At 39.8% G+C, this 21,347-nt stretch overlaps 4 protein-coding genes across 7 annotated transcripts; all 4 read right to left on the bottom strand.

The window, feature by feature from the left end:
* Positions 1-18: 18 nt before the first annotated feature.
* On the bottom strand, positions 19-7,669 carry LOC132203127 (choline-phosphate cytidylyltransferase A-like). Of its 4 annotated transcripts, none has more exons than XM_059630644.1 (8): positions 7,576-7,669; positions 6,535-6,722; positions 2,914-3,022; positions 2,468-2,584; positions 1,542-1,915; positions 1,323-1,490; positions 749-879; positions 19-695 (listed from the first exon to the last, which is right to left on the bottom strand). In XM_059630644.1, exons 2-8 carry the CDS (start codon positions 6,700-6,702, stop codon positions 611-613), a joined length of 1,152 nt encoding a protein of 383 aa, XP_059486627.1. In that variant the 5' UTR covers positions 6,703-6,722; positions 7,576-7,669; the 3' UTR covers positions 19-610. The 4 variants fall into 4 exon arrangements, with proteins under 4 accessions (XP_059486627.1, XP_059486628.1, XP_059486626.1 ...); XM_059630645.1 differs by lacking the exon at positions 7,576-7,669 and adding an exon at positions 7,216-7,456; XM_059630643.1 differs by lacking the exon at positions 7,576-7,669 and adding an exon at positions 7,027-7,158.
* Positions 7,670-8,286: 617 nt separating this feature from the next.
* Positions 8,287-16,307, bottom strand: LOC132203344 (importin-5). The gene is made up of 15 exons (XM_059631059.1): positions 16,159-16,307; positions 15,713-15,862; positions 15,424-15,650; positions 14,633-14,729; positions 14,340-14,570; positions 14,075-14,286; positions 13,600-13,831; positions 13,151-13,304; positions 12,028-12,356; positions 10,822-11,314; positions 10,425-10,537; positions 10,122-10,262; positions 9,920-10,069; positions 9,127-9,497; positions 8,287-8,975 (listed from the first exon to the last, which is right to left on the bottom strand). The coding sequence occupies exons 1-15, from the start codon at positions 16,237-16,239 to the stop codon at positions 8,666-8,668; spliced, it is 3,291 nt and encodes a 1,096-aa protein (XP_059487042.1). The 5' UTR covers positions 16,240-16,307; the 3' UTR covers positions 8,287-8,665.
* Positions 16,308-16,783: 476 nt separating this feature from the next.
* Positions 16,784-18,535, bottom strand: LOC132203235 (O-glucosyltransferase rumi homolog). Its single transcript, XM_059630860.1, has 6 exons — positions 18,351-18,535; positions 18,112-18,292; positions 17,953-18,049; positions 17,511-17,897; positions 17,215-17,447; positions 16,784-17,157 (listed from the first exon to the last, which is right to left on the bottom strand). Exons 1-6 carry the CDS (start codon positions 18,508-18,510, stop codon positions 16,968-16,970), a joined length of 1,248 nt encoding a protein of 415 aa, XP_059486843.1. The 5' UTR covers positions 18,511-18,535; the 3' UTR covers positions 16,784-16,967.
* Positions 18,536-18,658: 123 nt separating this feature from the next.
* On the bottom strand, positions 18,659-21,297 carry LOC132202979 (cleavage stimulation factor subunit 1). The gene is made up of 9 exons (XM_059630375.1): positions 21,093-21,297; positions 20,905-21,032; positions 20,645-20,850; positions 20,142-20,378; positions 19,929-20,089; positions 19,497-19,647; positions 19,150-19,243; positions 18,961-19,092; positions 18,659-18,908 (listed from the first exon to the last, which is right to left on the bottom strand). Exons 1-9 carry the CDS (start codon positions 21,161-21,163, stop codon positions 18,799-18,801), a joined length of 1,290 nt encoding a protein of 429 aa, XP_059486358.1. The 5' UTR covers positions 21,164-21,297; the 3' UTR covers positions 18,659-18,798.
* Between the last annotated feature and the right edge of the window lie 50 nt (positions 21,298-21,347).

Here is a 21,347-nt window from a genome sequence, read left to right as displayed (position 1 = left end):
TGTTTTGTATTAGAATACGTGTGTATGACATAATATGCGTTTTGTTTATTCCTCATTTGGATTCTCTAAATACAATTCCTCTCTGCCAGCAAGTGAAATAATTCAATTTATTTTCAGCTTTCTAAAATATAGCTTTCCACTCCGCGCTTCGCATTCTCTCTTTGTGTCTGAGCAAAAGTTTAAATCAGTAAAAATCGAGAATTCTTTGTCCAGTCAGTTAGGAATGTGTCGCTTTCAGCAACCCATATCTACTACCAATTCATTCGATACAAATAGCAAGAATAAATTACTAAGCACTAAAGATACAAAAACCCTATGAAGCCTCAAAGCAGCAGGAACTATTGAGTTCTTTTGGAATCTTTTTGTCAAAAGAGTGTGTGTGTGTGTGCGCGAGAGAGAATATTTGTTTAATACTAGAAAAGTGCAGCGCAGATCTGTGGTGTTTCCGCTTTGGCTATTTTTTTTTTTATCTCAAACAAACAAAACCCCCTGTCCAGGGAGAAACAATAAAATTATCAACAATTTGCTTTCTTTCTTTCTTTTGCGCCAAGACTTGTCAGTCGACGCGCAGGCCCTTTCATCCTCTTCGGTCCAAACACCCTTATCACATTCAGTTGTCCTCCTCGTCCGAACAGTCCCTGCTTAAAGACCGGCGCCGACTCCGCGACTCGTACCGGGCTGCCTTAGGCGGTGGGCTGCAAAAATTCAGAAGTTACCTTTGCATTCAGAAAGTGGTCAAAAAAAGTACCTAGAGGTTTCATCAAAGTCAAGAGAGGAGCTGGAGGAAGAGGTGCTACCCTCTCTGCCCTCCCGCCGCGGACTCACCGGCGGCGACAATGCGTGCATCAGACGTCCTTTGCTCTCGTTGAACATGTGGTGCTGAAAATTCAAATAATGTTTTTACTATATATATATAGTTGAAAAATTTATTCAATAAAAGTGAAAATCTTTAAAAGAAGATTTGGAGAAGGTGCTGAAACGTGGTTTAGGACTGAAATTGACTTGGTTGGAGACATCCTAAATCCAGCCAAAGAAAATATCGAATATATTGAAAAAGATAAAAGAATATTTATTTGAACGATCAAGTTTGAATTCATGTTTACTATACATGCTATTAATCAAAAGTATACTTCTAACTACAAAAACGGTATCACAACATAAATTTTCTGCACAAATTGATGAAGTTATAAAAATTTTAATATTGGATAATTATGTCCAATATTGGGATTGTCTGTTTTGGTACAAATATGAATTTTCATCTCAAACCAGTTTTTTATTTTTGAATATAAAAAAATGAAATAATTTTCTTTTCACAAACTCACCAAGCGACCTTCGCGGCCGAAGAGGAGGAGGAAAGCATCGATGAAGTCTCTGGACTTTTCCTCCCACTTACAAATAATGTCTGACTTGCGCTCGTCGATGGTCTCGAACATGCGTTTGCTCTTGTCCTTGAGTTTGTCCACCTTTTCCTGGATCATTAACTTCTTCTCCTGCAATTAAATATTAATCTAAAGAGCAACAAAAAAGAGCCAAAGTTGTACCCTGAGGAAGGAGACGTTGAGATCCTTGGCCGAATAGCCCCTGGCCAGGTTCCTGCGCACATACATGTCATAGTCCTTGACGATGCGGGCGACGATGTCCGAGGTGGACACGCCCTCGGTGCGTTCGGTGGCCACAAACATGCCCTTTTCCTTCAGGTGGCGGTACACATCGTCACCTGAGCCGGTGGTGTACGGCTCCTCGTCGTGCGCCACCAGGTCGATTTTGTGCTCGGACAGGAAGTCATCATCCAGCTCCCAGGGTGCGTCCCGAACCACTTCGTCCACGTAGCGACAGTGCCGGACGGCCTCATATCGCTCCGCATCTGACATCACCGTCTTGCCCTTCCGCGCGTGTGTCAATTCGTCGCTGCACACTGTGGGTGGATTTCAAAACATTTATCATTTTGGTAAATTATTTACAGTGCAGTGTACTTCATCTACACCTGTTATAAAGATCTTTCATTATGGAAACCTCACAATAATTTAAATCAATTTAAACACACAACATAAATTAATACAAATCATTTGATTGACTTATTTTAATTAAGAGCAGAGGAGAGCAGAAAATTTTCTACCATAGAAAATCGTTGGAAATTTATGATGGCAAAGCGAGGCGCCCAGGTTGATTCGCAGCGAATAGGGAAAAGATTAACACGGAAACAGAGCAGTGCTAAAATTAATAAGTTTAATAACTTGGACCAAATTAATTATCTTTTATCCTTTGCCAAAATTTTGAATTTATTAAAAAAAAAAATAGAATCCTTGACAAATTTAGATAAACGCCTGGCCGCCTCACTCGGCGCGCTGTGGTGCCAACATAACTCGTCATTAAAAATTTTCAGCAAATTTCATGCTAAGAAAAATATCTGCTTTCCTCTATACTTTACACTATCAATAACAATCGCAATTTAAAATAAGTGACTTGCCTCCAACAATAAGGTAGACGTTGTTGAAAAGGCTCTTGGCCTGCATGAGCTGCCTGGCGTGACCCTGGTGAAAAAGGTCGTAGATGCCGTCTGCGTACACCCTGATAGGCCTAGGGGCTGAAAAAAATAAAGTGTGAATAATTAACATTCTGCTGCCAACAGCAGAAGTCCATGTGTTACAAAGTGGTGAATTAAATAATTTTTCAGGATAAATTTTTTGATAGAATTTTAGCAGCTTGAAATATTTATAACATTCTAAAACATTGTGAAAAAACTAAATAAAAATAGATACAGCTGATAATTATGTATTAAAATGAATCAGATCACAAAAATAAATAAATAAATAAATTCTTTTAAATGACTTTTTGAGCTATTTAATAATCTTAATTTTTTTAACTGATTGAAATATCTGATTTTTCATTTCGGAATTCAAATTTACTTCTGACCTGTTCCTGCCTTAGCCATGGCGACCGAGATCTTGAGGGTGTAGTCGCACCGTTCGCGCTCCAGAATCGCGTCCGCCTCGTCGCTGAACGGCGCTGGCTTGCATATCGACTGCGGACAAATAAAATCAACTTTTTAACATTACAAGGCATAAATGGGATATTTGGAGTGTCGATTCCGTGCAGAGATAATTTGGAAAGGCGACACTTCGCGCCGAGTGCTAATCAACGTGCGGCGCCAAAGTCCTTTAATGCAGGCTAATGCACTCTGCTGACATTTTACATCAACACGGAGCTTTTCCAACCATAAATCGATATGGAAAGTCGTTGTAAAAAAGGAAAATTAGAAGACTATTTCATTATTCAAAGAGGTTTGCACCTCTTAAAAACATTTAAAACATCTTGGAACGATTTTCAAAAATTATCTGTTAAGAATTCATATTTGTTTTTCAGTTATAACTCTACATTAATAACAAAACCGATTTCAACACTAAATAATTTTTTAAATAATTTTTGAATGTACAAATGGATCTCATTAGAATTTTGTTTATTTCAGAGATATGATTTAAATAATCTGAGTTTACAATTAAGTTAGATTTTTCAAAAACTATTCCAATGGTGTAAATAAATCAAACTTGGTCCTAAATGGACAGAGATATTGAATTTACGCCAATGGCAGCTATATAGAATAAATAGGAGAGGTTTTTAAAGCAATCTTTTTCAATTGTAATTCAACACTAGTGGTGCAGCATACCGTTGATAATGCCTCTGAATTTTATTACAAAAAAGGGATTAAATAAGAAACTTGGACAAAATAAGATTTAATTTTTTATGCTTGCATCAATTTCCATTTTTCGTTACCCGGAAGTGTTAGGAGAAAAAAGTATTTTCTATTGCATGTCGAAAAAAATAAGAAAGCTGATGAGAGAAAATGATAGACCGCATTGGAAGAATTCGCTTTCGTTTTTGGGAGTGGAGAATCTTGCGATTAGTTTGAGCCAATGGATGGCAAAAGGCAAAACGTTGCGATGGTCGGGAGTTTATATTTTTTCCCCACAACCACTTTGGAATGTGAGTCACAGGTGTGTCGCGTGTTGTTGCCCAGAGAAAGATTTCAATTATGCAGAGAGGAAAGTTCGTCGCTCATTAACAATTCGGTAGTGTTACTGGTTTAAGGTGGTGCTACTCATCATAACTTAATGACGGAAACTGTTAGAATTATGTCAAGTTTGAAAATGAAAAAACTTTTCCATAAGTATTAAAATTTTGACGTGCCTCATATATTACCGCGAATTTTTTGACGTACGAGATAACAATTTTAGATTAGAAAAGTTGCAAAAATGACAAATCTCAATAAAAAAATGATTAATTTTAAATTACTGAGACTCTTTGTGAGGGAAAAAATTGTCAAAGATATTTTCAAAAGGAAAATAAGTGGTGTAAAAATTTAATATTGTTATTATTCTAAAAGGACAATTTTAAATAATAAAAGAACTTGAAAAACGTCCCATAAATTTAATAATTTATGAAAATTTGATTTTCTTTTTTAATCTCACCGGTAGGACGGGTGTCTTGTTTTTGGGTGGTTTGAGGACTGCCCTGATGGAGGTCGGGCTCTCGAGCAGTGTTGTTGTGTGTGCCATGCTTGCGTGCCGGTGGCCGACTGAAAACCGTCCGACCGTCACGTGGCACCACTCGCGCGGTTGTGGCGCCACGGCTGCACAAAGTGCAAATGCCACCGCCGACTGACCGACCCAATCAATCGTACCATTAAGGCGCTTCATCCTATCTTTAAAATGTACTCGTAGTATCTTCCCATTCCACATCAAAATCCCTTTGGAGGACTGTAGCTTTTGAAAAAACCTGACAACCTTGATTTTACTTGGCACTTTGGGCCTCAGCAGGATTATGAAAGACGAAAAATCACAAAAATAATCATTTCTACGGGTTAATTTTTACCATTATATTAGACAATTAAGTTTCAAATTATCCGTTGCAAATAGTAGTTAACACAATTGAAAAAAATATAGGGGTTATATTAAGAAGAGATTTCTAGTAGGAGATTAGTTAGGGATTTTTCAAAATATTATATAAAAGTCATAGAACAAATATTAACTTGTTCTTAAATTTAACTGCAATTGTTAAATTCTTTGGACGAAATAAAAAAAAACTTCAAAAGCTGTTTTCGCCAGAACTCCAAATTTCACAGGGTGATTTTACTATTTTCAAAATATAATATGAAGTTTTCAATTTGTATTACTTATTCAATTATAACTCGCATTAGTTTTCAGGGAGTTAGAAATTAGCCCCTGTTAAATCATCACTTGGAACAATGGCCTGAAATTTATGACAATACCGATTGAGATACTTTTAAAAATGTACATAAACTTTGAGCAGAAGAATGCGTTTATAAAATTATAAATTATCCTCATGTTTGCATAAAATATATTGATCCTTTTGGTCATTCACCTTACGAGGTCATCAAAGAATTTCGCATTTTAATAACAAAAAACAACTCCAGCTCAGTTCGAATATTCAACGAGACGTTCATCGATTTTGCGGAGAGATAAAAGAAAAGAGGCGGGGTGGTGGAGGTGAATCACGATCTGTGCTGATAAGGCACGTCGCGGAATTTCCGCCGCGCTTTGCAATATTTTTAACTTTTTTTCTGCATTGTGACATTCCAGGCTAATAAATTGGAGGGAAAATTCCGATTCTGCAAAACGCGCGAGGATTTCGTCAGACGTGCACAGCACACGCGGGACCAAAGAGGATGTGTGAGTTATCACGTGACCTCTGATGACCCTGACGTGGTCACACCATCGCTAAATCACCATCGGCCGAGCAGGAGAAAAAAGCGTTGTTAATTTTTTTTAAATGAATTCCTGCGGTTGGGAAACGAGAATTGAGTGTGAGTTTTGCGGCTTCCCACTTGCTTTAGGCGAAAGCCTTAAAAAAATACCATTGGCCTCCATACAATTTTAATTTCAATCTTAAAATCTTTATTTTCAACTTCATAACTTCAATTTTGTGAAAATAAACAATAACAAGTGATTAAAATTTTATCTTCAATTGTTAATAGACATATTTGCTTGGAATCATTTCTGTTATTTTATTACTGAAAATGTTAAAAACTACATTACTAAAAATACCATAGTAAAATGGCACTGATATTAAATAATATTTAATAAAAATGTTATATTCATGCAAAATATTGCAGGTTTTTAATTTAATTTATTAATGAGTGTTAGATTGCTCATATCGCTTGGAAAATCAACCTAGCTCTATTTTAATTTTAACTAAAAAAAATTAAGCATAATGCTAAATTTTTTGGTTTAATTTGAATAACAAATTATGTTATTATTTATTATATAAATTTAAAAAAATCAATTCCATTGAAATGACCTTAGCAAACCACTTTATTCGCAGTGACCATTACATAATCTTTATAAAGGTCAAATCGAAAGACATCAACCTTTGACCAAATTAATTAATAAAATTCATATCCTCATCGTTTCCCCCACTTCACTCTTGTTGTTTTAAAACAAAACTGAGTCTTCTGCGATTTCAGTTTCAAATTAATTTGTTAGTTGGTGTGTCAAGGAAAAATTAGGGAATACTGACCGCGTTGATGACAAAGTGGTTGGTGCCGTTGAGGCTGGAGGAAGGGCACCGTGACGGACCCGGCGCCCCTGTCATCGCTAGCGGCGCCGCCTGTTCACGGACTCTCTTCCTGCTGCCAGCAGAGGAGGAGGAGGATGACGACGATGAAACGGCCGCCGAGTTCTCCATCTTCACTCGAACAAAAAGATCTGCCAACAATCAGAAAAAAAACAATCAATTATCATAAAATCACATTAAAAAAAATTGTAAAACCACTTTTTTTTATTCAAAGTGGAATTAGCCTTCTTGGAAAAATGGTTATTAATGGCTAAGTGGTTAAGGAAATCACAAACAATCACACACCTTCTATCTAAAATTTAAAATCAATAATAATCGGCGTTATAACTTTTGTGGAAAAAAATTATTATTTTTTTTTTTCAAAATTTTTCAGCAATTTCATGAAATCTTTATTAAATTTTCTTCTGGCGTATATGTGAATCCTACTTTTCAAACCTGCTGTTATAGTTCACCTCCCTTATTGTCAGCCGATCGCCGATCCACTTATCTCATCGACGGCAATTTAGAAATTGAGCATTTTGTGACGCACCGAGAGTCTCGATGCATCGGCGATCGAATGTGGGTTAGGAACTATTAAATGGGACTGTTGCATCAGCGTGGGCCTCGAATTCGAGCCAAACTCACCACGGAAACGGACGCTAGCCGAACAGGAACGGCATTTCGCGTCCGATCGGTCCCAGTCCGAAAATCTCAATGTCCGAAACGACGATTCGGTCCGAAAGTCGCAGCAGAGGCAGAGGGACGTGGGCTGCAAAAACACACCACCGCTCGTATTGACCAATGACGTAGCCGGAAAGGGGGGCGGGTTCCGGTGCTCGTCATCGACGTCACACGAGCCGCGCCCACTTTTCAAACGTCGCCAATTTTTTTTTTTTGCACGCGCCTCGCCTCACGCAAGCAAAACGAATCCTTTCATTCACAAAACCGAAATAGATCCGACGTTGAGTTGGAATCTTCCAATTTTTTCCTATCATAGAGTTTTACCTTTTAATGGGTTGAATTTGAGATCGCCTCTGAGGAGTCGAGGACCATCTGTGGTTGAAGCACAGATGTGGGCCACGTAACTGCATACTGAGAAACTGTAGTATGCAGGTGCGCAGGTTGATCACCATAAAAAAACGCACGAATTAACCTGCAAGGCCAAATGCAGGTGGTGTTTTAGGTTGGACAAATTGACAGCCGGTGAATCAAATGAAAAATAATTATAATGAATTGGCTAGAAGGGACTGGGGAGATTAAAACTTAGTTGTCAAAAATTGTAATAAACAACCTTACAAATTTTTCCAAAAGCTTAATATTAAAGAGCCATAAAATTTAATAAACTCCATCAATAATTTATTTTTGAGTACTAAAATGTTGGAACTGAACATTTTCTGATAGATCTTTGAAAATGTCAGTTAAATTTGTTTAACATTTAAGATTTTAAAAGGCCACTTTTTTAAATTTTATAGAAAAATTTCACTTTGCGGAACTTTATATTTATATGCTGAGGAAATGAGTTTATTTCCTGAAAAATTAAGTAAAATGATTTGAATGGCCTGCAACAACTTAATTGAGCAAGATAAAATGTAATTTCTCCATAATTACAAAAATTGCCTGGGCATTCTATGTAAGCTTTTAAAAACTTAATTAATATAAGAGACAATAGGGGATAAAGACGCTCCCTTACTTGGACATACAGGAATTAAATACAAATAATTGGTATGTATTTTGTCAGTTGTTATGTATTTTTATCTCTTGCTCGTACTCAGCAGCAGTTACAAAAACAGGAATAATTAATTACATATCCTTCACATCTCGTGGTGCAGGCCGACGGGTAATTTTCTTTCAAAACCTACCAATAAATTACAATGGCAAACCGCTCGTCTTGTGAGTGCAAAAGGAAAGCCATTCCAATGAGTTGCATACAAAGGTTGAATCACTGTCATTTATTTTTTTTCTTACTTATTTATCACCATGGAGTCCCTACTAGGCTAGGGACCAATGCGGGTTAAAAATTCAACAACAGATTCAAACGTCCGCTCGTTTCTTTTTCTTTCATTCATTCGTCAGGGGGTTAAATCTTTCTTTCTTGTTAGGCGGCCAAGAACTGGTGAAGGGCGCGTTGCTGGTCGGGTAAGAGCTGTGCGACGCACACCTCAAACATCTTGCCATCAGCTTGCAGCTGGATGTGCCTCAGAAGGCGCACCATGCGTTGCGCCACCTCACTCGACGCCTCTAATGCCTCCCGAGCAAACGCCTCTGCCATGATAGCAATGATGCGAGGCACGTTCGAGTTCTCGGGGCCAAGCAGCGCCTGGTTGTTGGACTCCATCAGGTCACACAGGAAGCCATAAATGTGCGGCGCTTCATCCACGTCCTCCCAAACCGGAAGCCACGAAAGCCTAAAAATTCACAAAATTTGAAATTAATTTTGATTTGGTGGACAAGCTGAACTTAAAATAAGGAATTCCCAATTTAATCTTCCTCATCAGTCAAGAATTAGCCTCATTTACAAACTAAGTTTTAAGGAAATATTGATAGTTTTTGACTGACCAGAGGGGGATGACCTCGTCCTTGTTGACATTGGCGGGGTTGTATTTGAGGATCTTGGTGACGGCCGAGATGGCATTCTCAGTGGCATTGACATTGTCAACACTGCGCGACTCGGGCGCTGCAATCACCTTGATCAGCTTGGCGAGGGCCTCACGGCATGCGGCCGCATATGCAGGGCCGCCAAACTGGCCCATCACGCCGCAGCCATACACAGCAGCCTGCCGAACCTCGGCAGACCCGTCCTCCGTGTATGTCAGCAGCGGCTGCACAAACAGCGTCTGGTACCGCACACTTGCGGGTCCACAGAATTCAACCAGGTCGTCAAATACACAAAGCGCCCATTGCCGGTCTGACCACGTCATTCCATCGCCCTGTACAAAAAAAATTGTTATCTCAAAACTGTGAAACTGATCACAGTATTGGTCTTGCTGAGATGTGTTTTGGGATCAAAGTGTCCAACTTACAACCATCTAATAGACTAACTAGCATTTGACAAGACAAAAACATGATCAAATTTAATTCTGAATCAGATTTTGGATTCCAATGCAACGATGGAATTGGTGAATAGTAAATTGTTCCGCATCGAACTATTCCATCCAATCGGCTATCTATTCCAAAATCAAAACATCGAGTGACAGAATTGGAGACTCATAATTTGGATGTTTGCAATGTTGAGAATTAATATTTATGAAGTCAATATTATTTATAAAAAAATGGCTATATCCGAGGGCCACTACCCTTCATACTCTTCAGCAACCCCTCATAGTAAATTTATTTGAAAAAAAAAACTGACCAGCATTTTGGTGTAGTGTCCAACGATTTGGTCGAAGAAGGGGAAGAATGACTCTTTGTAAGTGCTGAAGAGAGCATGGATCACGTCCGACAGTTTGCTCAGCAGGTACACATCTTCAGTGTCTTCATCAACAAGCTGCTCTTCCACCACCTGTCAATCAACACTGATTATTTGCAATTTTGGAACCAATTTCAAGACTAACCTCATCATAGTCCTCATCCTTGCGCTTCTCAAGCCTGTCAGCAGCGTGTGTAAAGTGCTCCTTCAGCAGCTTGTCCAAAATCCGCACTAGCTCGGTCATCGTCTCTTCAGTCAGGCAACCATTTCCGAGGGTTTCAATGCACTACAAACACAAGTTGTCTTTATTAACTTATGAAATTAACACAAAAATAGATCAAAGTAATATCTGGAATCATCAACATTAAAGACTACAGTAATCAGCCTCAAAGCCATTAAAAAAAATCATAATTTTCATACGAAGCCAAGAAAATTCACTTGATTTTACCTTTGATAGCGAGTACATGAGCTCACTGAGGACGTCATTTTCTGGCTCGGTGTCAATAGCCTTCAGCAGCTCTGGGCAAATGTATCTCCACATACCCTCCAGGAACTCAGGCCCTGTTAAGAAAATAAAAGATATTAAAGATCTTTAAGAATTACAATTTAATGTTATGGTCCAGAGAGAAATTCCTCAATAAAAAAATAATACGTGTTTTCAAAATTTTCATTTAAACTGTAATAATTAATAATGTTGCATCATTCATATAGTGCACCAAACGGGTTTGTTGAAATTTGGCCAATCTACTTCTTATAGAAAATTGATATTGGTGACCAAAGCGTTTCTGATCACTTGATTCCTTGAGATCCAACTTCTAAAAGCAAGGAAGGGATAGAATACCAACCTTTGATCTTGGCGCACTCAAGCAGATAGGGAAGTGACTCGGCAGCTGCGCTACGGACACCGTCGTGGAAATAGAACTTGAGGAGGGGCACCATCAGCTTGACAACGTCCTCAGCATAGGGCGCAAAGCCCTCATTGAGTTCACGGGCGTAGCAGACAAGCATCTCACAGGCTGACGCCTTATCCTCGAGCCCAGCAGTGCGTATGCCAAAGTTCTGCTGCTCGCCGAGCGACACAAACTGCCAGTCGACATCATTCTCAAAGGTGCCCATATCATCATTATCAAATACGGCCACCTCGGGCTTTATCGAGGCTGTCTTCATCACCGGCCCCATCACCATGGGTAGGTACTGCACAAAGTCCTTGCCGAGGATACGGCACATACGCGCCCACGCTGATATCAGATATGATGTCTGTGGGTCGTCCTCAGGCATCTCCTCTGTTGTCTGCGTCTTCAGTAGCATCCCCATAATGTCATTCGCGTCCATCCGGAACTGGAAAAATAAATAAAGGCCACTAAATTAAGCTTTCCTCATCAGGGTGAATTAATAATAGGTCACACCATAATATTAAAATTAAATTTTGAACAAGTCTGCCTGTTTAAAATCTTTACCTGTGATTTATGAGTCAATACTGGGCCACAGTATTCATAACACACTTCTTTTTGAAAATTCAAACCGGAACCAATTCAATGAGCAAGAGTTTAAAATTTGGAGTTCAGCCTACTTGGTTTAAGTGTTTGTATGCAGGATAAGTGAAGTTGCAAAATGATTTTGCAGCTTTATGACAGCACCTGCCGTTTTTGTCTCCCAAGCGTATAACTGCCATACGCTTTCAGATGCGCCAGCAGTAAGTTATTGGGACAATTTTTGCAATAATTTCATAATAAATCTTATCAATATTTACAAGTTTAATTAATTTTTTTTCATTTATATCTAGCCATCTTAAAACTTATTTGAACTTAAAAATTTATAATTTTGGCTGCCCTACCAATTTTCTTATTTAACTCTTTAAAAAGAGTTCAGAGTATAGAATTATTTACTTACATCTACTGCGTTTTACATAATATATAATGAGCTTAAAAAATATCTCAAAAATTAAAAAAAAAAAAATACAAGCAGAAAACAATAATATTAATATCTAGGCTTGTGAAGGTTTCCAAAATTCCAAAATGAGGCTCGAGTGTAATTAAAGTAAGAGTAAAAACCTTATCTGTGCCGACAGCAAGGCCAATGAGGCTGACGCACTCTATGGTCTTGCCCCTGAGCAGTTTGAGCTCGGTAGTGGTGGCGTTCTCAATTATATACTTGAGGCAGGGCATGAGCCGGTCATAATACGCCACAAACTGCTCCTCAGAGGTGTCTGCCACAGAGGCAATGGTTGTCACCACCTGCTCCAGCACCAGCTTGGTTCCCTTTTCAACCAGCTCCTTGAACTTGGTGCTGAGGATGGCCTCAAGTTTGCTCATAATGGCATCCAGGTACTGCGTCAGGATGTTCTTTGGACAGTCCTCGCTGAAGTTGACCAGAGCGGCGCCTGCACATCAGAAGAATAAACTTAAAAGATCTAGCAAAGGATAATACAGTGTGATACAGGGAGTCGCCGTTATTGGTCCTAAGACTGATTACTCTATTTGTCCAAAATGAAAAGTGTCTTAAAAATATAGAATCTAAAATAAATTTATTTTCTTGCTTTGAAAGTTCATTAAATTTTAATGCATTCAGTTTCAATTTATGAATGTAAGCAAAATAATATAAGTTTACACGATTTACACTATAAACATTATTTATGTCCATGAAAACAAAAATTTTATCTCGCAGTTTTGTTCAGCAGTATTTAAAACGTAAATTGAAAAATTTTGAGCAAAAAATTTTGGGCAGATTTTTTTTTTTTAAATTGGGAAAACGTAAAAATTCCCATTAGACGCAACGATAAATTTCAAAAAATCAAATCTGGAGATTAATCCCATGGACCCTTTATTTTCTTTCATGGAATCATCTTCTAGTGTGGCCATGCATCCATAAAAAGATCGTGGTTGAAAAATTTCGGGCCGAAATTAATCAATAAGGAGTCGTTAACAGAATCGCGATAGAAAATGAAGGCAGACGGCAGACAAATACAAAAATAATATTTTCTCAGCAGGAAGCAATTGCCATTTGTCATTTGTATCTCATTAGATTGAGGACAAATAAATTTTCGGAAAAATGCATTTAGGAGAAATGGGAAAAAATTAGGACAAAAATATTAGGATGAAAAATTTAGGACAAATGATTTTTTGAGCTTTTAGAAAAACTGAAATTATGATAAATGCGGATTTCCCAATACAGTACCTGCATGCGCCTGCACCCTTGGATTGGCGTTGTCGTCGAGCACCATTAGCAATCCAGGGACTACCTTGTCGTGGAATTTCTTTTCGAAAATCGGTGCAAAGTCAGTTGCCATCTGGCCCACTGCGTTGCAGGCGGCATACCGCACTCTCGGGTGCTGCAGCACAAGCAGTTTTGTAAATAAGGGCAAAAACCACTATGTAAAATTTTAAGAAGCAATGTTTTTTTTTCAGTTTCCTTTCAAAATTAATTTTTTTTTCTTTTGAAAAAATTTGCAATATGATTAAAATTCCAACACAACAAATTTAATCTTTTTTTTTTGCTTATTGTAAGATAAGCAGTAAACAATTTTTACAATCAGTGTAAACATCAGAATATATTTTGCATGATAATAACTTTTAGTCATTTACTAAAGAATTTTCAAAATCCAAAGTTTTAGTAAAGAAAAATACCGGGTCCTGGAGGTAGTTGAGGACACCCTCCATGATCTGGGGCAGCATGGATTCCATCTGCTTATGGCATCCCTCTCCTACAGCTGATATGGCCATAAGGGCCGAATGGCGGTACTTCCAGTCACTGTTGCTAAGCATGGGTGGGATGTTTTGGATGATGTGAGGCAGCATCGTCTTGCCACCCAGCCCGCAAGCCAATCGGTCCAGAGCCGACTCGGCAACCACCGAGTTGCTGCAAACCACAAACCAAACTCTCATCAAAACATACTCATTTTGTAAAATTAATTGAAAATACAATGAAAATGTCAAAAAGAAAGCATCTGAGAAATTTAAATGGCAATTTAAGCAAAAGGAATTAAAAAATTATTTAGGTAAATTTCTGATAGCTCTTATACTTTTTAACTACTTTCACTCCTCCATTTTCTTGTACTTTTAAAGTGGAAACTCGTGAGTGAGGAACATTTTATAAATCAACCTGTCATTATCCTCCTCGAGGATTTCGTCCGCTACGCTCCATTCGGCATCCTCATCCAGATCGGTCATCATCAGCAGCACTTGCGGTACCAGCACTGGAATGTACTTGCCCCCCACCTTGCGCAGCATGGCCGGTGCAGTCTCGGACAGGGTCACGATGACTTCCAGGGCCAGATGGCGCCATGAGTCCTCTTGATTAGTGTCTGCAAACACCTGCAACCAATTTATTTTATTTAACTTCTTCTAACAGTGGCTTTCAAACACACCTTCATGCACATTTCAACAACGGGCTCAAGGTGTGAGCGGAGGAACTTGGGTGTGGTCTCAGCCAACTCTATGAAGCACTTGAGCAGGGTCTCGTCGTCCGACCGCTGGACACTCTCAGCCAGGATGGCCACCATGTTAGGCAGCAGGGGTTCCATGTGCTTCAGGATGGGTGTTTCCTTCTCATGGATCAGGGCAAACGCCGAGGCAGCCCGCACTGCTTGGAAACGAACCTGTAGACAAAAAGTTTTTTTTAGTTGCAGACGTCTCGGGGTATGAAGAGGAATGAATATACCTCATAGTTGGCCGTGTCCAGCATTGACTGGTGCAGCATCTGCTTGATCAGGTCAAGGTAGTTAGACTGTTGGTTGCCAAACACGCCTGGCACCAGTCTGCAAAATGAATTTTTCAGATGAGCAATTAACTGAAGTGCAAAATGCAAGTCCTTTTAGATAAAAATAAGGCACATTTTCATTTTGTTTTAATTCTTGGGCAGTCATTCTTACTTGTATTTTTCTTAACCAGATAAAATTTTTTTGGGTAAAATAAAATCTAAAATAATCAAATTGGCTGATTATTAAGAAAATTTTTAAGGAGAGGTTATAAGAAGGGTAATCAGAAAAATTTATAATTTTTTTTTAATTAAAAGGAAAAAGTCACCTTGGCTGTCATTTCAAAGCTTATGCAACTATAATAGCTTTTTATTTACGCGCATACTTAAAGTCTTCATATTACATAATCAAAATTTGGCAAACTTGTCGCTTGTCGTTCTCCAACTTTTTGGAATTTAAATTGATAATTAAGACTTAAGTCCAAGATAACAGATTCTCGCAGGTTTTTATTTAAAATTTTGTGTTATTTTCAATTTCAATACGAAATTTATAAATATGCGGTTGCAGTACTTTTTCAGATCAAGGGACATTTAAATCTTTCTTCATACAAAATTATGTTATAATCGAGCATAAATTTGGCTTCATTTTATGGAATCTCAATTCCCTCTCTTTCTGATGGGGTACACAGTCCACACAAAATATTCTTTCCGATAATAATTTTTAGGTAGGAAGTTGATTAAATATTAGGTCATACGTGAACATGCGGAGGGCGCTCTCCTTGAGGGCCGGCGAGGGCGAGTTAGCGCACTCAAAGAGAAACCTGAGGAAATCAGGCCACTGGTTGTTGCCATCATCGTCTATAAGGTTCCGTGCCACCTCTGCAACCACGTCACACACCTTGCGACGCAGTCCTTCAGGCTGGTCGCGCTGCACAGAGATCAACACCTGCTCCTTCAGCTGCCCTTGCTGTTCGGCTGTCAACTGTTTAACAAAGTTAATTATTGCTTTAAGTTTTCAACGAAGATCAAGACAAGGTCACCGACCTTGGGGTAGAAGTCCATGAACTCGGCGGAAAAGAGCCTCCGGAGAAGGACAGCAGCCATTTGGCGCAGCTCCTCGCCGAGGCCATCGTTCAGGATCGAAGTTAGCAAAAGGGTGACCCTGGACTCGATCGGCAGGTTGTTGTACGCCTCCTGCAACACGAAGTCAAGTCAAAAGGGCGCACGTGTTTTGCCGTGCAAAGATGTCGAGATAGAGGGCATGACCCTGAGTGTCCAAATTGCAGGTCGGTCACTCAGGGTCTGCGGCGTACGAGTGCGGGTCGTGGGGTCAGGCGACGGTGAGCCCAGGGGCTGCAAGTGGCCCCAAAGGGCCACGCTGCTGCCGGTGTGGCTCGAATCGGCGGCCGCCTAGCCTCGCCCTGTGGACCACCGGCGGCCGCAAATTTGCGACCGACGGCCGCCTGAGGCCTCCCAGGTTGTGGACATACCTCTGCCTGGCTGCGCAGGTCGTTGTCGGTGCTCAAAAGCGAGTTCAAGAGCTGGTAAAACTGATCCTGCCCATCAGCCATGTTGCCGACACGCACGGCGTAAAGACCGCGAATCACCCACCAACACGCCCCCCGATGCTCAGTTTATTTTCTTGCCCTATAGTTTCACCATTTTAAAAATGGGCGCTATAATATAAATCCTCCTACATTAAAAATTCTGCTAAAATAATAATTTCTAATTAAATTATTTATCAAAGTAAAAATTTCTTATAAATTTTACAAGGCAAGAAAGAAAATATTTTAATTTTCATTGTGAGCTTCTTTGCTTTAATAAAAGCAACAAGTTTCACAATTCAAAACTTCTATCTTCTATTATTATATGGTCAAAGGACTATAATACTCACGTCAGTCGCCTAAACATACATACTCAGTCGGACGTTGATATCTTGTCGCTCCACCTAGTTCGCACCTCGCACCGCTTCCCATTTCCATTCAGATTAAAATCCGTTAAAATCAATCAAATTAAAAAAATAAGTCCGAATTTCCAATTTCAAAATTAAATTAAACCGTAAAAGGAAAATATAAAAACACATATTATCGCATAAATAGAATTCTTAACCATCTCACTTTTATGGCACCTCTAATATTTCGTTTCTTACATTTAGCAATTAAATTTGTTTTTTCCAAAATATTATAAATTGTGTTAAAACAAGCATTTTTCATTATGTAAACATATAATAATTTTAATTTCTAAATAAGAATAATGTTTTCATTACAAAAAGGAGATCAGAGAATCACAAACAGGGATGTTAGGCTATCAAAATCAGGTCAGGGTTGAGTTGAGGCTTGTACCTGATCAACTTAGAATAGCTTCGAAGAAGGTGGCTCCAGTAGCAGGAGACGTCCTTGACCCTTAAGTGGCTCTCTACAAAGTATCTGCCACGCTCAGCAATTTCCCAAACCACATCATCGTTCTCCATCGCAAATTCAATTAGTTCTCTTCAAATGGAAAAAAAATTATTTTCAGATTAAGATATATGTTTAATAGAAACTGACCTGATTTGGTCCTGCGAGGCAGAGGATTCGACTGGAATGTAGTGAACCCAAGGCTGCATCTGGTGGTAAAAGAACTCAGTCCACTCATGGCCCACGTGGAAGACGAGCGAGCCACACAGGAAGAGGTGCTTGAAGCGGAAGGAGGCAGCCACGCCCCTGAAGTTGAACAGAAACCTGAACTTGCAGTGTTCCTCTAAGGACACCTCCTCAGCAGGCTCAGCCATCAGCGTGTCCTGATAAAAAAAACAAGATGTTTTCAGCAACAAATATTATAGAGATTCTTTAATTGCACACACCGACGGAGACTTCCAGGCCTGGTTCTTGGTGTACCTGGCATCGACAAGCTCAGGTCTGGCCCTGGAGAGAAGGATGAGGGGGTCCCTCTCGGCACTGGTCCTCGAGCCTCTAAAGAAGGCCCGTTTGTGCTTTTTGTCCCAGGGCCACTGCTCGGCGGCTCTTTGGAGGGAGCGGCGGTGCTCTCCCCACTTGCCGAGGCCCCTTGGATACAACCCAATGGCCGGGCCACCCTCCCAGAAAGCCCACGCAGGGTACTCGAGATCCCAGTAATCCTTGGTCTTGCTGAAGGAAAAGACGGGCAAAGGCGTGCTGGAAAAGTGCTTGCTGAGCTGTGGCCAGTCTCGAGTATTCACCACCAGCTCTACGTCTGCCACCTTTTTAGCCACCTGCAATAAATTCACCCTCAGAATTGACCCCTTTCAGAATCTCATGGTAATGTACCTTTTTAAGAAAATGCTCGATTCCGGCGCAACGCCCTGGGAACATACACTCCTTCTGTCGGTACACCTTGTGTCCGATTATTTGGTATACGGTGCCTCTGGAAAAGGTTTATAATTATTTCACTTTAGAGAGATATGCTATTTAAAAATAAATACAAACTTTGAGGCGACTTCGTCAAGCATTTGCTTAGTGATCCCATGGTTGAAGGGCGCCAGGTCGGCTTTAATCACGTCCAGATGGCAACTTGAGCAGTTTTCCGTGACCTCGCACGGTCTGTACGCCTCGACCGCTGCGTCGATCAGTCGAAGGTACTTGTCCCACCTGCTGTCCTTGGCCGGCTCTGATGAAGATTACAAAAAAGATGAAACTTGCAAAACTTTTGAATTACGAGAACATGCCTGACTGCAGATTTCGTGTGTACTTGTCAGCACAACTTGGGTCACCGAGGTTGCAGAAACCTTCCGAGAGCCCATCGTCGTCGTCTGCAGAACGACAGGTTGAGACTAAGAAGATGATCAACAAAACAACTCCTACTTGGCCCATGCCGGCTTCTTGCATGCCGGTTTCAAATTATGAGAGGTAAACAAATAGTTTTGAAAGTTTCAAAATTGGCGCCAATGCGCAGCATTGTCATGACTGTTCCTACTGCGCAGCCCCAAAACCCTTGTCTAACAATTTTAAAATAATTAAATTTAATGTTTTTTATAATTGGATAATTTATGGTTTATTTATTAAACAAATTTAATTTATTTGTAATGATGCCATTTACACAAAGTTCAAAATTGCTCACATTTTCACTAAAAGTTTCAGCCACTTCTATAATTATGAAAAATGAATTTGCGTTGTTTAGTGAGCCATGCGTCGGAACCAGAAGCGGGCGCGGAAGTCATCCGAGCAGGTGAGAAACGCTGGGGAGTTGGGCGAGTGTACAAGGTGCCGCACTGCTCCGTTGTGCCCTGAAACGAAGAATTTTCAACCAACTATATAACAAAAAATAATGGATAGTACCTAAGGAGAGGAGCTGCTTGCGAGAGGCGTTCCTCGAGTTCCACACACAGAGACTGGTGGTCGCCTCGTCCGGAAACATGACGTAGTCCTCCGTGTGGTTGAACACCGCCTGCGCTCGGTGCTCTTGTTTACCTAAAATGTTTTTCCCCAATTAAGTATACACATTTATTAGTAGATTTTTATTCGAACCTGTGGTGCCGGCGCCTGTGTACGCAATGAGACACCTGCTTGTTGACAACTCCCACAGTTTGATTAACGAGTCCATCCCAGAGGACAATAGGTACTAACAGAATTATACACAAAATTAAATCAATATTATTTAAAACGCTTAATTTGAAAACTATATAAAGGCAGATTTATATTAAATTTGGAATATTACGGAAATGAAGAAATCGTGCTTTTTCCTCATAGCAGAAAATTATTTTTTATTGAAATCAAAAACAAAACCGCTCTGCTATGAGGAAAAAGCCTGATCTCTTCAATTTGCATGATCATCTCCTCGAGTGTCAACTTCTTCAAACAAATTGGAATGTTACCTTTCCATTCCGAGTGAAGCAAATCGAAGATACTTCGTTTCCATCATGCGCGTTTTTGAAGGTGTTGACACACTTGCTGGACACTCCATCCCACAACTTGATGCTGCCGTCCTTGCTACCGGATGCATACATCTTGGCATCCATTGAAAATCTGCAATTTGGCACAAAATTTAACTTACATTCTTGAACTATTTTTTTTTTTTAATGGAAAAATCTACTATAGTAATTGTAAAAAGATGCAAATCCGTAATATCTTTTACAAATGTGCAAAATAAGATTTCACTAACGCAAATGGTTTCAAATTGAAAAAAAGCTGACAATTTCAAATAAAGCAAGAAAAATAAATTTTTTCAAGAGAAAAACGTCTAGAATTATCAAATTACAGGCTTTAATTTATAGCACACATTGTAAAGCTCAAAATTGAATGTTTACTTGACTGAGGTGATTTCATCGGTGTGCTGGTGTGAGGGGAAACAGCAGACGTAGCACTGGGCAGTGTTGGCGTCGTACATTCTAAGCACAGGGTGACTGGTGCCGACCAATAGGAAGTCGCCGCTTGGGTGGAAGTTCATGCATCTGATGGGTTCCGAGTCCTAGATCAAATCAATTGAATTCAGTCCTACAAAGGAATTTCTTATTTTTTACCGTGATGGTTTTGTATGCTTTGCGGACAGACGTCTTGCTGAAGTCAAACAGTTTTATTGTAAAGTCAGAGCTTCCTGACGCCAGAATAAGCTCTTTTGGGTGGAACTCGAGGCTGGTCACCTCCTCCAAGTGGTCGTACAGCGTACGGATCACAGGGTGGCCCTGCTGGTCATGCACTGATGACCGATCCTCAGCGTCCGGCGCAGACTTGGCCAGCATTCGCTCCACATCCAAAATCTGCGGAAAATAATGAGTTCGATTGACTGAAAAACAAACAAAAATTTTGAAAGGAATAGAAATTATGTAATGCAATAAATAATTGTTAATTGGATGAAAAAACCTCCCCAAACATAGTGCAGGAGTTTCATTCATAATTAGCGACTCTTACTTTTTTTAAATTAAATTTTTTTAAATTCACCAACAAATAATTAAGAATATGTAATAAAAAATGGACGTTTGGTCAACCCTCCATTTGTCTGCATGAAATTTATAAGAGAGGGTACCTTGATGGAGGCGTCAACACTGCCGGTGGCAACGAGGTTGCCGTCGGCGCTGAAGGCCCCTGCGCGGCATTGTCCCTTGTGGCTGGTCACATACGCCGTCTCATAAAGCGCTGGTTCAGGCGCCAAACTCTGGATATCTGTCTCATACTCGAGGTCAAGCCCCGCACCCAGCAGACTTTCCACCTTAGTCACCGGCCGAGGAGCATCTACGATAATTGTTCATAATTTCGTTTCCTTCGGTAAATAATCAATTTTCAAACCTGGCTCATGCTGCAGACCGCACTGTACGAGGTGGTATAATCTGTCCGACGGCGGACACGGAGGGTCTGCTTGCACTAGCGACGACAAACTGACCGCCAGGGTTTGGTGTCCGTCGTAGAAAAGCTGGCTGTTATATAAAATGAAGGTAAAAAAACTTCCAAAATTAAAAAAAGGGAAAATGTAAAACCTGATGATCAATCGGTAGAGATTTTCTCTGTTCTTCAGCACGTTCTTGTCCTCCGTCTCTACTCCACCCATTTTGAATTATCTGACCCTTTGCCTCAAATACAATATGTACCAAAGGATTTTTAATCTGTATTTTCTTAATTTAAAAGCCCGGTGCGTTCACCGGCGTTTTAGTGTTTTGTGTTTTGTTTACGGTCGAATCTCAACTAAAAAAAAAGAACAAAAAAAGTAATCCAAGCCATCCAAGCGCCATCTC

The sequence above is a fragment of the Neocloeon triangulifer genome, unplaced genomic scaffold (genome assembly GCF_031216515.1).
Source record: "Neocloeon triangulifer isolate White Clay Creek 2 clone unplaced genomic scaffold, ASM3121651v1 ptg000017l, whole genome shotgun sequence".
Classification (NCBI taxonomy): Eukaryota; Metazoa; Arthropoda; class Insecta; order Ephemeroptera; family Baetidae; genus Neocloeon; species Neocloeon triangulifer.
The sequence above is the reverse complement of the archived record's forward strand: the minus strand, read 5'-3'. Positions and strand labels throughout refer to the sequence as shown.